Source organism: Helicoverpa zea, chromosome 31 (genome assembly GCF_022581195.2).
Source record: "Helicoverpa zea isolate HzStark_Cry1AcR chromosome 31, ilHelZeax1.1, whole genome shotgun sequence".
In the NCBI taxonomy this organism is placed as follows: domain Eukaryota; kingdom Metazoa; phylum Arthropoda; class Insecta; order Lepidoptera; family Noctuidae; genus Helicoverpa; species Helicoverpa zea.
In genome coordinates this window covers 10,188,474-10,202,466 of record NC_061482.1, presented here as the reverse complement: position 1 = coordinate 10,202,466, position 13,993 = coordinate 10,188,474, and the positions used below count along the sequence as shown (strand labels likewise).

General features: G+C 39.8%; 1 protein-coding gene across 3 annotated transcripts in view; it reads left to right on the top strand.

Annotated features, from left to right (window-relative positions):
• LOC124644798 (titin) overlaps nt 1-13,993 on the top strand; it is a 105,489-nt gene that overhangs the window by 19,204 nt on the left and 72,292 nt on the right. For all 3 annotated transcript variants that reach the window (XM_047184369.1, XM_047184370.1, XM_047184368.1), the window contains exons 9-21: nt 91-486; nt 569-1,369; nt 1,446-1,697; nt 1,784-4,287; nt 4,400-4,594; nt 4,713-6,120; nt 6,208-6,495; nt 6,624-6,855; nt 6,942-7,113; nt 7,191-7,377; nt 7,711-8,041; nt 8,122-9,448; nt 9,641-9,770. In XM_047184369.1, the coding sequence (XP_047040325.1) occupies nt 91-486; nt 569-1,369; nt 1,446-1,697; nt 1,784-4,287; nt 4,400-4,594; nt 4,713-6,120; nt 6,208-6,495; nt 6,624-6,855; nt 6,942-7,113; nt 7,191-7,377; nt 7,711-8,041; nt 8,122-9,448; nt 9,641-9,770 (8,223 nt within the window). The remainder of the gene's footprint in view (nt 1-90; nt 487-568; nt 1,370-1,445; nt 1,698-1,783; nt 4,288-4,399; nt 4,595-4,712; nt 6,121-6,207; nt 6,496-6,623; nt 6,856-6,941; nt 7,114-7,190; nt 7,378-7,710; nt 8,042-8,121; nt 9,449-9,640; nt 9,771-13,993) is intronic.

Sequence of the window (13,993 nt, the reverse complement as noted above, 5' to 3'; positions counted from 1 at the left end):
AAATGACATCAAACAGTACGAAGGTTATCATTTGTATAATAGTAAAAACAAAAACATAAATTAACATACATATTTCGTTGATTTTTTTAGCTAAAGCCGGACTTTACTTAGACACATTAGATGAGCAACGTCTCAAAAAGATACAAGAACTAGAACAGTATGAGAGACCAAAACCGGTGCAAGAGGAGCAGCCAGGTCAGAGGCCAGTGTTCTTAACAGCCCTGACGAGCTTGGAGAACTTGAAAGAAGGAGACCATGCACACTTCGAGTGTAGAGTAGAACCGATCAACGACCCCGATCTAAAGATTGAATGGTTCCTTAATGGACAAAAGATAAGAGCTGGCCACAGGTACAGGACAACACATGACTTCGGTTATGTTGCCTTAGATATTCTGTACACATACTCTGAAGATTCTGGAACTTACATGTGTAAGGCCACTAATAAACTCGGGGAAGCAGTTAATACATGCACGATGAAGGTTGCAGGTAAATTAAACGTTTTATACCTCACGAAACCAATAAATTGTACGGTCCTATTTCACGTTTTTAATCGTTATAATATTTACAGGGCACAGAAGTATCATCCTTGACACTCAGCATCCAAATGGCTTGGAGAAAATTAGACAACTTGAAGCCCAAGGCCATCATACAAGGATGGAAGTTGAAGAACCTAAAGTTAGTCCACCTAGGTTTGTCACGGAGTTACGTGGAACGACTCATGTATTTGAGGGTCAGACAGCTCACTTTGAATGCCAGGTGGAGCCGGTACATGATCCTAACTTGAGAATTGAATTCTACCATAATGGCAAGGCCCTGCAATCTGCTGCACGGTTCCATATCACTTTTGATTTTGGTTACGTGTCATTAGATATTCAGCATTGCGTCCCTGAGGACGCTGGTGAATACTCAGTGAAGGCAATTAATGCATTAGGCCAGTGTACATCATCTATATCTATGACAGTAACCGCAAAAGGAAGCATTATATCGGAATCTCAACGTCCTGAAGGCTTGGAAAAGATCCGAGAGCTAGAATCTGCGGAACCGTTTAAACGTCCCGAAATTCCAGAACCAGTAACACGCCAAAGACCAGTATTCACTCAACCTCTTCAAAATATTGATAACATTCAGGAAGGTCAAACAGCTCACTTTGACTGTAGACTTATTCCAGTCGGTGACCCTACCCTTAAAGTGGAATGGTTCAGAAATGAGAAACTTATTGAGGACAGTTCTAGAATTACGAAGACCCACGACTTTGGTTATGTGTCGATGACTATCACCCATGTTCGTGATGAAGATGAAGGCGTCTATATGTGCCGAGCTTCCAATCTATTGGGCGAAGCGGTAACGACTGCTGCCATGAGAATAAAAAGTAATTACAGTATTCTAATCTCTCCAGAACGTGAATGCCTATGAATATGTATTCTAATAATTTATTTGTTTTACAGCAAAGGCAGCCATTCAAATGGATACACAACATCCAGAGGGTATGAAGAAAATCCAGCAACTTGAACAACCACAGCAAAGAAGGCCTGATGAGCCTGAACGCGAGTTTGAAAAGCCTATCTTTACCCAAGTACTTACGGGACCCTCGGAATTATGGGAGGGACAGCATGCTCATTACGAAGCACGAGTAGTGCCTGTTGGTGACCCAAGCTTAAGATTTGAGTGGTACATCAATGGAGTAGAACTCAAAATGGGTAAGATTCTCACAAATATCTGGCTATAAAGTTCAATATCATTTTATGAATTAAAAAAATACTAAACGTTTACATCTTAATTGCAGGTTCCAGATTCCGTACCACTCATGATTTCGGATTTGTCACTTTAGACATTAATTCGGTAGTAGCCGAAGACGCTGGCCTTTACATGTGCAAAGCGATAAACAAAGCTGGCAGCACAGTATCTTCTGCTTCTCTGAAGATCAAGACAAAGTCAACCATTGTAGATCAGACAATGAGACCTGAAGCTTGGGAGCAAATTCAATTGAAGGAAGCCGCCATGAACAAAGTACCGGAGATGTTTGTGGACTCAGGCGTTCAACAGGCACCAATCTTCACCACACATCTTAAGAGCTATGATAAACTCGTTGAAGGACAGCACGTTTACTTAGAAGCCCAAGTAGAACCACGAACTGACCCTAACCTCAGAATTGAATGGTTCAAGAATGGTATGTCTCTCACAACCGGCTCAAGATTAAAGAGTACATTCGATTTTGGTTTGGTAACTCTTTCCATCAACAGTGTTAGGATCGACGATTCTGGAATTTACACCTGCAAAGCAACCAACTTAATGGGAGAAGCTGTATCAACCGCTTCCATTAAAATAGAAGATCGCCACTGGCTACTTGGTGAAACGCTTCACCCTGAATCTTTGGATAGGATAGGTGCTCTTGAACAGCCTAAAGCTGGCAAACCGGAGGCCCCTGAACCTGTATATGAAATACCCGTATTTATATCTCATCTGAACAATATTCTATGCAAAGAAGGTGAAAATATACACTTCGAATGTAACGTTGAGCCTTCTAGGGATCCTACACTTAAGATTGAATGGTTCTTCAACAATAAACCGCTACCATCCGGTTCGAGATATAAGAGTACACACGATTTCAGCTATGTGTCTCTTGATATTACTCACACTTACGAAGAAGATTCTGGTATTTACACATGTAAGGCTACTAACAGCAAGGGTTCTGCAACTACATCAGGCTCGCTAAGATGTACTGGAGATAAAAACATATATTTCGATACTCAGCACCCTCAAGGAAAGGCTGGATTGGAAGCAGTTGAACAGGCAGAAGAAGCACGTTTGTCAAAATCTAGGAGAACATCTGTACCTGATGTAGAGTACCCGAAACCGGAATGGGTGGTACCTGTAGCCGCAGAAAATCAATTAATTGAAGGACAAGCCCTTCACCTCGAAGGACAGGTTGAACCAAAGAATGATCCCAACCTCAGAATTGAATGGTACTTTAACGGAAAAGTTTTAGAACAAGGTTCAAGATTCAAGCTTACAAGCGATTTTGGCTTTGTAACTTTGGACTTGACTGATGTGTATGAGAGAGACAGCGGAATTTACACTTGTAAGGCTTACAATAAGAGGGGTGAAGCCTTTACATCATCAACCGTGTTCTGTACTAGCAAAGAAAACCTTATTGAGAGAACACAACATCCTAAAGGCACTGAAGGATTGGAAAAGATACAAAACTTGGAGGAGTCTCTGCGTAGAGAGCCAGGTCAGAAACCTGATGATGACACTGGAAGACCTCCAGAATTCACAACCGTATTCCAAGATATTGTCGACATTAGTGAGGGACAGATTGCCCACTATGAAGCATCTCTCATTCCAACAGGAGATCAAAGTATGGTCATTGAGTGGTTCTACAATGGAAAATCTATTGAAGCTAGTCATCGCATTCGTACAGTTTATGCCTTCGGTATGGTTGTACTTGAAATCCTTGGAACTAAGACAACTGATTCGGGAGTGTACTCATGCCGAGCAACCAACAGATGGGGACAAGCGGAAATAAGCGTCAAGTTGGAATGTGTTGACAAGAGCAAAGGACAGAAACCAAGATTTACCACTCATATTAAAAACATTGAAGGTTTGAAGGATGGTCAATCGGCTCACTTTGAATGCACAGTTGTGCCGGTTGACGACCCAGACTTGAAAATTGAATGGTATCATAACGGCCAACCTCTGCGCCACTCTACTAGAATTAAAACGGTTTCAGACTTTGGTTTTGTTGTCCTTGATATTGCATACACTCAAAACCATGATACTGGTGAATACGTTTGCCGTGCGTATAACAAGTACGGCGAAGACTTCACTAAGGCTAATATAACTTGCTTCGGAAGGGGTGGAGTTTATCTCGATAGCTTACAGCCTGATTCTTTGGCTAAAATCAGGGAATTGGAAAGCCTACAAGGAATGCAACAGCAAGCGCCTGCGCCTGCATCAGCTGTGCCACCTAAGTTCATTACTCAAATTCAAGACGTGACTAAGTTAGCAGAAGGTCAAAGTGCACACTTTGAGGCTAGACTTGTGCCAGTTGATGATCCAGACCTAAAAGTTGAATGGTTCTACAATGGCAAGAAATTGCCTCATGGTCACAGGTACAGGACTTTCCATGACTTCGGAATTGTTATATTGGATATTCTTTACTGCTATGAAGAAAACTCAGGTGTATACGAGTGTGTGGCTACTAATAAGCTCGGACGCGATTCTACAAAGGCTACGTTGAAATGTACTTCAAAGGAGAATTTAATCTTGGACTCGCAACTACCGCGGGTAAGTACAATTAAATAAATACAGATTAAAGTAACTTTAGACATTTTTATTTATAGTTAATTCGAAACTATTTACACATCTATAACTCAATAATTATTTTTTTTATTTATAGGGCATGGAAGGTGGGTTGGAAAAACTGCAGACTCTCGAAGACTCCATGATACGCAGAAAAGATGTCAAGGAAGAAGAGGAACGGGGTAAAGCTCCCGTCTTCACAGTGCCGCTTTCAAACATCGATAACCTTCGGGAAGGAGAAAATGCACACTTTGAAGCGAGATTAACACCAACTGATGACCCTAACTTAAAGGTTAGATCCATAATGTTGTTCATATAAAATTGTTTCCACAATTTTACCCAACCTTTTAAAATATAGAGTTTATGTTCTGTTGTTTTTTATTGTAATATAAGATTTATTCATTTTGTAGGTGGAGTGGTACTGGAATGGAAAGTCACTTAAGGCTGGTTCCAGGTTCAGAACCTTCTGCGACTTTGGTTTTGTCATCCTTGAAATTTCTCCAACTTACCCTGAAGATTCTGGTGAATACTTATGCAGGGCATACAACAATTATGGAGAGGCAGTTACAACAGCCACAATGAAAGTACAAGGAAAGCGAAACATTATTCTGGAATCACAATTACCCAAAGGCATGGAAGGAACCATTGATAAAATTGCGGCCCTTGAAGGCTACACTGGTACTGTAGACTCCATGACTCCAGAAGCTGAGACTGGTAATCCTCCTGAATTCACCACTACACCTTCAGACCTCATTTTATCAGAAAATTCTTCGGCTCACTTTGAGTGCCGTCTTATTCCTGTTAATGATTCGAGTATGAGAGTAGAATGGTTCCATAATGGAAAGCCACTTCTCACCGGATCTAGAGTAAAGACCATTAATGATTTCGGATTCGTAATATTGGAAATTGGTGGTGTATACCAACGTGACGCAGGTCTCTACACCTGCAAGGCCACCAACCGACATGGAGAAGCAACTGTTTCTTGCAAACTACAAGTCAAGGGAAGACAAGGTATCATTTTGGAACCACAATTACCATCTCACTTCAAGTCTGGTACTGAGAGCATCCAGAAATTGGAGGAGACTCTGCACAAGCGTGAAGAAATTACAGTTGAAGATGAAAAGCCCAACCCACCTAAGTTTATCGTAGAAATCAAAGACAACATTGATGTCCCTGAAGGTGGACCGATTCACTTCGACTGTCGTGTTGAACCAGTTGGTGATCCCACTATGAGAATTGATTGGTTCTACAATGGCCGACCTTTCGCAACCGGATCGCGAGTTCATATGCTCAATGATTTCGGATTTATCGCTCTGGACATCGACTATATTTATGCTCGTGATGCTGGAGAGTATACTTGTCGCGCTACCAACAAATGGGGTTCCGCAACCACTACTGCTAAGATCACCTGCAGTGCTAAGCGTGATATTGTATTAGAGTCCCAGCTTCCACAAGGTATGAGCGGAGAGAAGATCAAGGAGCTTGAAAGGGGCCGTGTTAGTGATGCACCAAAGGAAGAACCTGTTATAAGCAGCCCGCCTAAGTTCATCACTCAGATCCAGTCGCACACAGTTGAAGAATCAGAAAGCGTACGATTTGAATGTCGCGTGGAACCTAAAGAAGACCCGAAATTGCGTATCGAATGGTACCGTAATGGCAAGCTTTTGCCTTCTGGCCATAGGTACCGCACTGTTTATGATATGGGTTTCGTTTCACTTGACATTTTGTACGTTTATGCTGAAGACTCGGGTGAATACGTATGCCGTGCAGTAAATGATATTGGCGAAGATTTCACTAGAGCTACAGTGTCTTGTAAACGTAAGTATAGGAGAAATAAAAATGTGTAACGATTTAAATAATGGTAAGATATTGCGATTCCTTATTTTTATTTATTTCATTTGACAGAACTACCGGATATTATCCTGCAAAATCAAGTACCACGAGGAATGAAGAAATCGGAGGCACTCACTCAGATGGAAGCCACCATTAAGAAGTATACTTCAGAAATTTTCTTGACTGAAGATGACTTATATGATGCTGACAAGAAACAGCCGCCACGCTTTGTAACCCAGATTGAAAGCCAAACAACCTTGGTGGAAATGGAGTCCACGAAGTTTGAGTGCCAGTTAGCTCCTGTTGGTGATCCTAACATGAAAGTGGAATGGTTCTTCAATGGAAAACCCTTATTGCACAGTAAGTTTACGTGATATGTAGTTAGTATTTTTACAAATCTATATATAACCTTATGCATTAGGTATATTTTAGTAAGGCATATTGTTAATATATTTTCTTTCATTTCCCAAAAACATTTGTTTTTGCAGAGAACCGATTCACGCCTATTTACGACTTTGGTTACGTGGCTATGAACTTTGGCTGGGTTTATCCTGAAGACAGTGGTGAATACCTTTGCCGTGCAACCAACCTGTACGGTATGGATGAAACCCGAGCTGTTATCAAAACAGCTGGTAAACCTGGTATTGTTTATGATTCTCAATTACCTAAGCACATGAAGAGTATTGAGAAAATAAGAGAAATGGAAGCCGCTTGGCAAATGTAAGTTTTTTTGATTTCAAACGAATTATAATGAGAAGAAAACATACCAATAAGAACTTAAATTAACGCATAAAATATACTTTTAGGGTACCTGAAGAAGCAGCAGAAGAGACAAAGGCTCGATCACCGCCAGTCTTTGTAAGCCGTCCAGACCCAGTGACCGTCGAGGAAGGCGAATGGGCTCGTTTCTGCTGCCGAGTCACCGGACACCCCAAACCACGAGTGATGTGGCTCATCAATGGCAACACCATCGTTAATGTATTTATCACGACATTATTACTCTTCTAATAATTCCCAAAAAGTACTGTTACTAAAACATTTGATGTCCATTTCAGGGTTCTAGATACAAACTGACGTACGATGGAATGTATCATTTCGATATTCCTAAGACAAGGCAATACGACACTGGTAAAATCGAAGTTATTGCTAGGAGTTCAGCAGGCGAAGCTTTGGCCACGACTGAACTTAAAGTTATTCCGAGACACGACGACTACAGAGGGGTTCTAAAGAATGCTCCACGACGTAAGTTACACACATTTGGGTAGAGACATTACGCTTAATTTGCAGTTAACAATACCCAATAAACATAAAGTGTATTGAGAATTATAAATACATACCAGAAACAGCTTATACTGCACTAACATACATGACCAAACCACGCACACAACAACAAACCGCTTAAGCACAAAAAATACCCCCCAGCTTCCCGTTACCTTCCCTTTATTTGTCCAAAAGGAGTGCAGCTAAACCAATTGCTTCTGCCAGCTTTGCCAACGGATTCTGGGAGAGGTATGTCTTGAAAATATTTTAACAATCATTGTGGAAATCATATTAAAACATTATTTTCATACACAGCATGGTACGATGAAACTACACAGTATCAGCGCTCTGAAACAGAATTAGAGAAAACGTTTGAGGAAAGGCAAGTTTTGCAACGACAGGGAGTTATTGACCACAGGCCTGAGTTGAAACCGAAGGTCATCAAAGAGCCGGAAACAGAATGGCAACAGACTGTCAAGAAGAAGAAGAGTGAAGAGTATTACAATAAACTGCAGGAACTCGAAAATGAGCAGGTTATTAAGGAAAGTCGATTTAGAGAATCCACTCATCAATATGCTATTCCTGGGGAAAAGATCGCTAGTAGTTCTATTGCCAAGGGCATGGCTCAAAGATACGAGGACACCCTGTAAGTAGTTCTTGCATTATAAATATTTAAATATATCGAAATTAGGTCACTACGGTTATGTACATTTTTATTTATTACAGGGAACAAACTGAAGTTACAACTGAACAAGTACAGCAGAAGAAAGTAGCGAAGCCTAGAATTCCGCCAGGCCCATCTGAATCTACCGTTCATGGAAAAGAAGTACATGTTGCCAAACAGAAACAAATTCAGAAGGAAGTGGTCGGAGATACAGAAATAACACGTAAGATTACTTCTACTGAAACAACTGAAATGGAACATAAAGCTCAGACACAGGAAAGAGTAGTGGAAGGACCTGTGAAGCCTAGCAAGCCTCCAGTATTTACTAAGAAAATGCAACCTTGCCGTGTGTTCGAACACGAACAAGCCAGGTTCGAAGTAGAATTCGATGGAGACCCACTGCCGACCATCAAGTGGTACAGGGAGAACTTCCCCATTAAAAACTCCGCTGACTTCCAGATCCACACATTTAGCACCAAATCCATTCTTATCATCAGGCAAGTTTTCGTTGAAGACTCTGCTGTGTTTGCAGCTGTGGCTGAAAACCGCGGAGGAACTGCTAAATGTAGCGCTAACTTAGTTGTAGAAGAGCGCAGAAAGCAAGGAAGGGGTGGAGTTGCACCACCAAGTTTCACTTTAACAGCTCAAAACGTTAATGTGACAGCCGGTCAACTAGTCAGGTTTGATACCAAAGTGACTGGAACAAAGCCTATTGATGTTTACTGGCTGAAGAACGGAAAGAAAGTTCAGCCGGATATCAGAAACAAAATACTAGAAGAAGATGGCACATACACCCTTCTTATTCTTGAAGCTTATCCCCAAGATTCGGGTAAATATGAGTGTGTTGCTATAAACAGCGCTGGAGAGGCACGGTGTGACGCTGAGTGTTCCGTTAATGCCCCTGCTACCAAAGAAAAACCAAAACCTCAAACTAAAGCCGCTAACGCGCCTCCTGAAATTATTGAACCCCTGAAAGATAAGGTTGTTGCTGAAGGTCAAGCCATTGAATTCAGTTGCAAGATCGTTGGTAAGCCGGCGCCTACAGTCCAGTGGTTCAAAGGCGAAAAATTGATTAAGCCGTCGAAGTACTTCCAAATGTCACGCACTGCGGACGAATACACTCTTCGCATATCTGAAGCGTTCCCTGAAGACGAGGGTGACTATAAATGCGTTGCTTACAACTCGGCTGGCCGAGTGACTGTTGCCGCAAAACTTAAAGTAACTCAGCCTGATCAGGCCGATAATCTGCCAACTTTAACACCTCTACGAGATCTGGTTGTTTATGAAGGACAGCCAGCACAATTCAAAACTCAAATAACCAGCAAAGTCAAACCGACGATTCAGTGGCTTCGAGAAGGTGCTCTTATCCCTGAAACGCCGGACTTCCAGGTAAATAAAAAAATACTGTTAACATTGTTAAAAGAGTTCTTTCACGATAAGTAGTTTTAATCAAATAGGTATTTATTTTAACTCCAGTTTACAACTGCAATTTTAGTTCAACCACTTGTTACTGCATGCTAAGTCTGGCACGATAGGTCATGTTACAGGTAGTATAAATGCCTATTTTGTTGTGTTCTCCAGATGATCCACGAAGGCAACAACGCCGTGTTGCTAATCGGCAACACGTACGAGGAGGATACTGGAACCTTCACTTGCCGGGCCACCACAGCCGCCGGCCAAGTCGAGACATCGGCTAAGCTAGTCGTCAAAAGTAAGACATAGATACAGGCAGCGAGCTCGCGTCGCGCACTTTTAATCCATTAATGTAGTGTTTCTTTGTTTCATCTTTATATCACTTTGAGATCGGGTGAAAACTACTACATAGAATTAAACACTGAAAGTTGACATGCGAGTATAGTATTAAATTAAATGGCTTTAAAATCGTAGCGGTTACCGCAGTATAACGACTTACGTCCGCTTAATAGACACACCCCCATGATCACCATCTTGACAAAATGACACAAACTACCGCGAGTGAACCTACCAATATCCTACCGACCTAGCCCATGAGGCAACCGATAGGCCGCGCAGTCTGACACGTCACGAGGGTTGCTGCTGTACCACGGAGGTGTGCTTTTAGTTATGGAATTGAAGAAATGTTCAAGCTTGTACGCAAAACTTGTAATTTTGACAGGAACAGAATTGTTGCCTGTTGATTATGATACTTATCGATAAAAATCACAGCTTACAATGTATTTACCAGATTTTATTCATATTGTTCATTCTTTTAAAATGAAAAACGAATGGGGTGCAGTTCGTTTGGGCATGCTTATTTTGATCTTGAAATATGACTAGGTAATGAATTAATTTTCGTTTTAATTCTAAGGAAAGTATTCTTCTTCTTTTTATATGACTCATAAAGAGTTAAAATTTTCTTCTTTTATAATAAAAGTATTGAAATCTTTTAACTTTGCTGGTCTTCATTTAAATTCTAGTCAATCTCTTTAAGGTTTTCCTGTGTCTAAACGTTTCCTATCTAATTATAATCAGGGTACAAAATTATCATGCGCTAGATTTTGTCACTTAAAAGAATGACCGATATTAATTTTAAATGTATCTAAACAAGTAAATCAACCAGTTCTTTTTGTGAAAAGTTAACTACCAGAGGCTCAGCTTCCTGGCAGTGAACGGAATATAAAGCAAACATCTTTTTTGCGTACAACAATGTACAGAATATGTACATTTCTTCCGTAACGTAGCTTGAAATGGCACCTCCGTCACACCACGACAGCGCAACAATCGCAAACCCTAACATGAATTGCAAATCGACTCGATTGTAAATTTAACTTGTAGTACTATTTGGGCGAATTTCCGCATCTAACATCGCTGTATATTTAAGCTTTTTGTGTAAATAGTCCTAGTCTTACCCCGAGGCAGGCGACAGGCGGACCCGGCGAGCATCGACCAGGAGCTACTAAATAGTTGGACACACGTAACTGTGATTAACATGAACACAAGACATTTTACGACTGTTTTGTTTTGCTTTTACCGCTACGATGTTTACTAAATGTAAATGTATACTTTGAACGATTATACTGTATATTAGACTGAAATTGCGTTACAAAACGAAGACGCGTCTCTCAACAAAACATCAAATGTATTTTTCACCCAATACTCATTTATAATAATGATAAGCCTGCTAAAGTTAATGAATTATTTATTTGGCCTTATTAACCATAATTAGTAAAAACGTTTTACGCTTTTTGTGTTGAGATCTGTCTAGCTATTCTGTATAAACTCACTACTGAGCTTTTGCATCAGCAGCAACTAAAATGCTGTTAGTGCACCAGATTACATATTTTTAGTAAGTTTCTACGAAATAGCAATGCTAACCTGTGTATCTTATGAAAATGATCTCAATTATGTTCATCTTTTGCAAAGGTCATTTCATTTGAGGTGCAGTTTATCAGATAGTTATTGAATCTGGGACTTGTCGCGTGTACTGTGGTCAAGTAAAAGGTATTCACCATGTAAATATCAAAGACCTCCGAAGAATCATCTGTATAAAAGTCCCCGCTTCAAGTTTCACCTTGTCTAAGCATGAATCACTGTTTGTATTGTCCGATTTAGATTTTGGCATAATGTTTAAGATCAGTGAGCCCTAACATTGCTGCACGAGGGGTGCGGACCCGCGCCTCCTGACGTTACCTAACAGCTGCGACTAACTTTGTCGGTGTCACGGCGATCTAGTATGTCGATGTCAAGGTTTGCGATAGCGGGTGTAGGGGAAGCCGGGTCGTTCTCGCGGACCACAAAGTTACTCGTGGTTGTATCTTGCCATGCCTATAGTTCCGCTGTCAACTCTTCTATGACAAAGAAACATAAAGTTAGTGTACTAAGTCGCTCACCCTTGCGGCTCACCACTCAAACGACTTAAAGTACGCACGCATTACTTGCCTTGCCAGTTTCTATGTTTTGACAACACTGCCTATGTTGATGACCTAATTTTTTTGCAAGTACAAATCCAAATTGAATGAGATTTTATAGTTTAACGTTACAGTGATCTTTAACTTAGTTTGTTTTTAAGTGCACGATATTGTTAAAATTAAAATGTGTTGTATGTTTCACCTAATTGTATTAAGTTATTAGGCGTGGCAGTATTTTATGACTAAATGAATTCTTAGATTATTTAATAATATATTTATGACATAAAAATTTTGTATGTTACCTTTATGTGAAATCTGTTTAATAAATGCTATAAATTAATAATAATTTCGCATTATTCTATACACAACAAAACAATCTTCAAACTCTCTATTGTGACATGCTCGTAGCAGCCGTAGGTAGAGTAGAGGTACTATCATCTTACATTAAACACGACGCACTTACACTTAGTGCCTGTTATCCATCAGACAGTTGAACTTGAGCTATATTTAACAGTAAGCGTATGCTGTCGTGTCCAGCAAGTACCGTGATGGATAGCGAGGTTGCTTTGGTTGCTTTCTTTCATCCGACTGGCACAACTCTATCTAAACTTCTATTTTTTCTCTCTTCATGCCATTCCAATCACAGTGGTGATTTAATTAGTCACATGTTTTTTTTGTTACTGTCGTAACTAAACACAGCAGTTGATTAACTATAACTCCTAGAGATTATATTGTTTTTAATAACGCTAGTTAATTGATGCCAGCTTTTATAGAAAGATAATTTAAAGCATTTTGAAATCAGAATGTTGGACTATTGTTTTTACATTTTTATTTTTAAATATGGTATTACTTGACACCTATCCAAATTCTTAATGAAAACAAAACAAAACTCAAGTACACATACACACACAGAAACACAAGTTAGATTAGAATGATGTGGAACCATTGACAAACAGTTAATTGCACAATGATGCTATAGAACACCTCAGGACCAAGGGTATTAGAGGACAAGTAAAACTGGACGTAAGGTAAGTTTAGTGGTAAGTACGTATCGGCAAGAAAAATAAACCTGAACAAATAAGTCATTTAAGTACTTGATCAGGATGGTATCTTATAAAAGTTACATTTACCTACTAAGGGTCATGTTCGCCCTAAGAGTAATTTAAAAAATGAATTGTAATGGGTACTGATTTACTTTTATATCCGTGAATATTACTATATTTTTGTCTGCCTCATTTAATCAAGCAATTCCATTTTTTTTCATATGATGCTTGAATTCAAAATTACGAAAGAATGTATGGTATTTAAACAATGATTTATTTTAGTTTGCGCCATGCTATGCATTGATATGATAAGGCAAGATTTGAATAGCATAGCATCTGAGAGCGTTCGGCAAAAACCACAGATATACTGAACCGTATGTAAGTAGTTAGACATGACTAAAATAGGATCAACTAGCGTCGCTTCCCGGCTTTGTAAAAGTATTTATTTTTTTTAGGAATTATTCCATTTTTTGGTTACTAGCTTTCGCCCGCGGTTTCACCCGTGTCCCGTAGCCGGATGGTGACAAAAACTATCCTAAAACCTTCTCCCGGATCTAAGTTACCCCTCTAATTTTCAGCCAAATCGGTCAAGCCGTTTTCATGTTATGTCGTGACAACGGAAAGCGGGTTTTATTTATATATATATATAGATATCCAGAAGAAAATCACTTCGGTTGTTTGTGTGCGATAGAAGACCTACGTTTTGGACATAGAATGAAAGTATTCACAATTCAAAAGAGGAATCGATGTCGCAATGCTAATGATAAAAGCATTAAGATTGTCCATTCAATTTCCCTTCCAATATGTAAGCACCTAGTTAATATTGTCAGTGCAGTGATCCACTTTTTCGTTTTATGCCTATGTACTTTCTGTTGCACGTTCACTGTTATATCAAGTCGTCTCTATTTTAAGATATATTTCTACTTTGTGTCGATTTTCAGTTTCTCGACTGTTTTTGGTTGGAACGAAGGCGTAGTTATTTCACTGGTTTCAGGGTGTTTTGCCGTTTTGTTAGATTTTGCTTT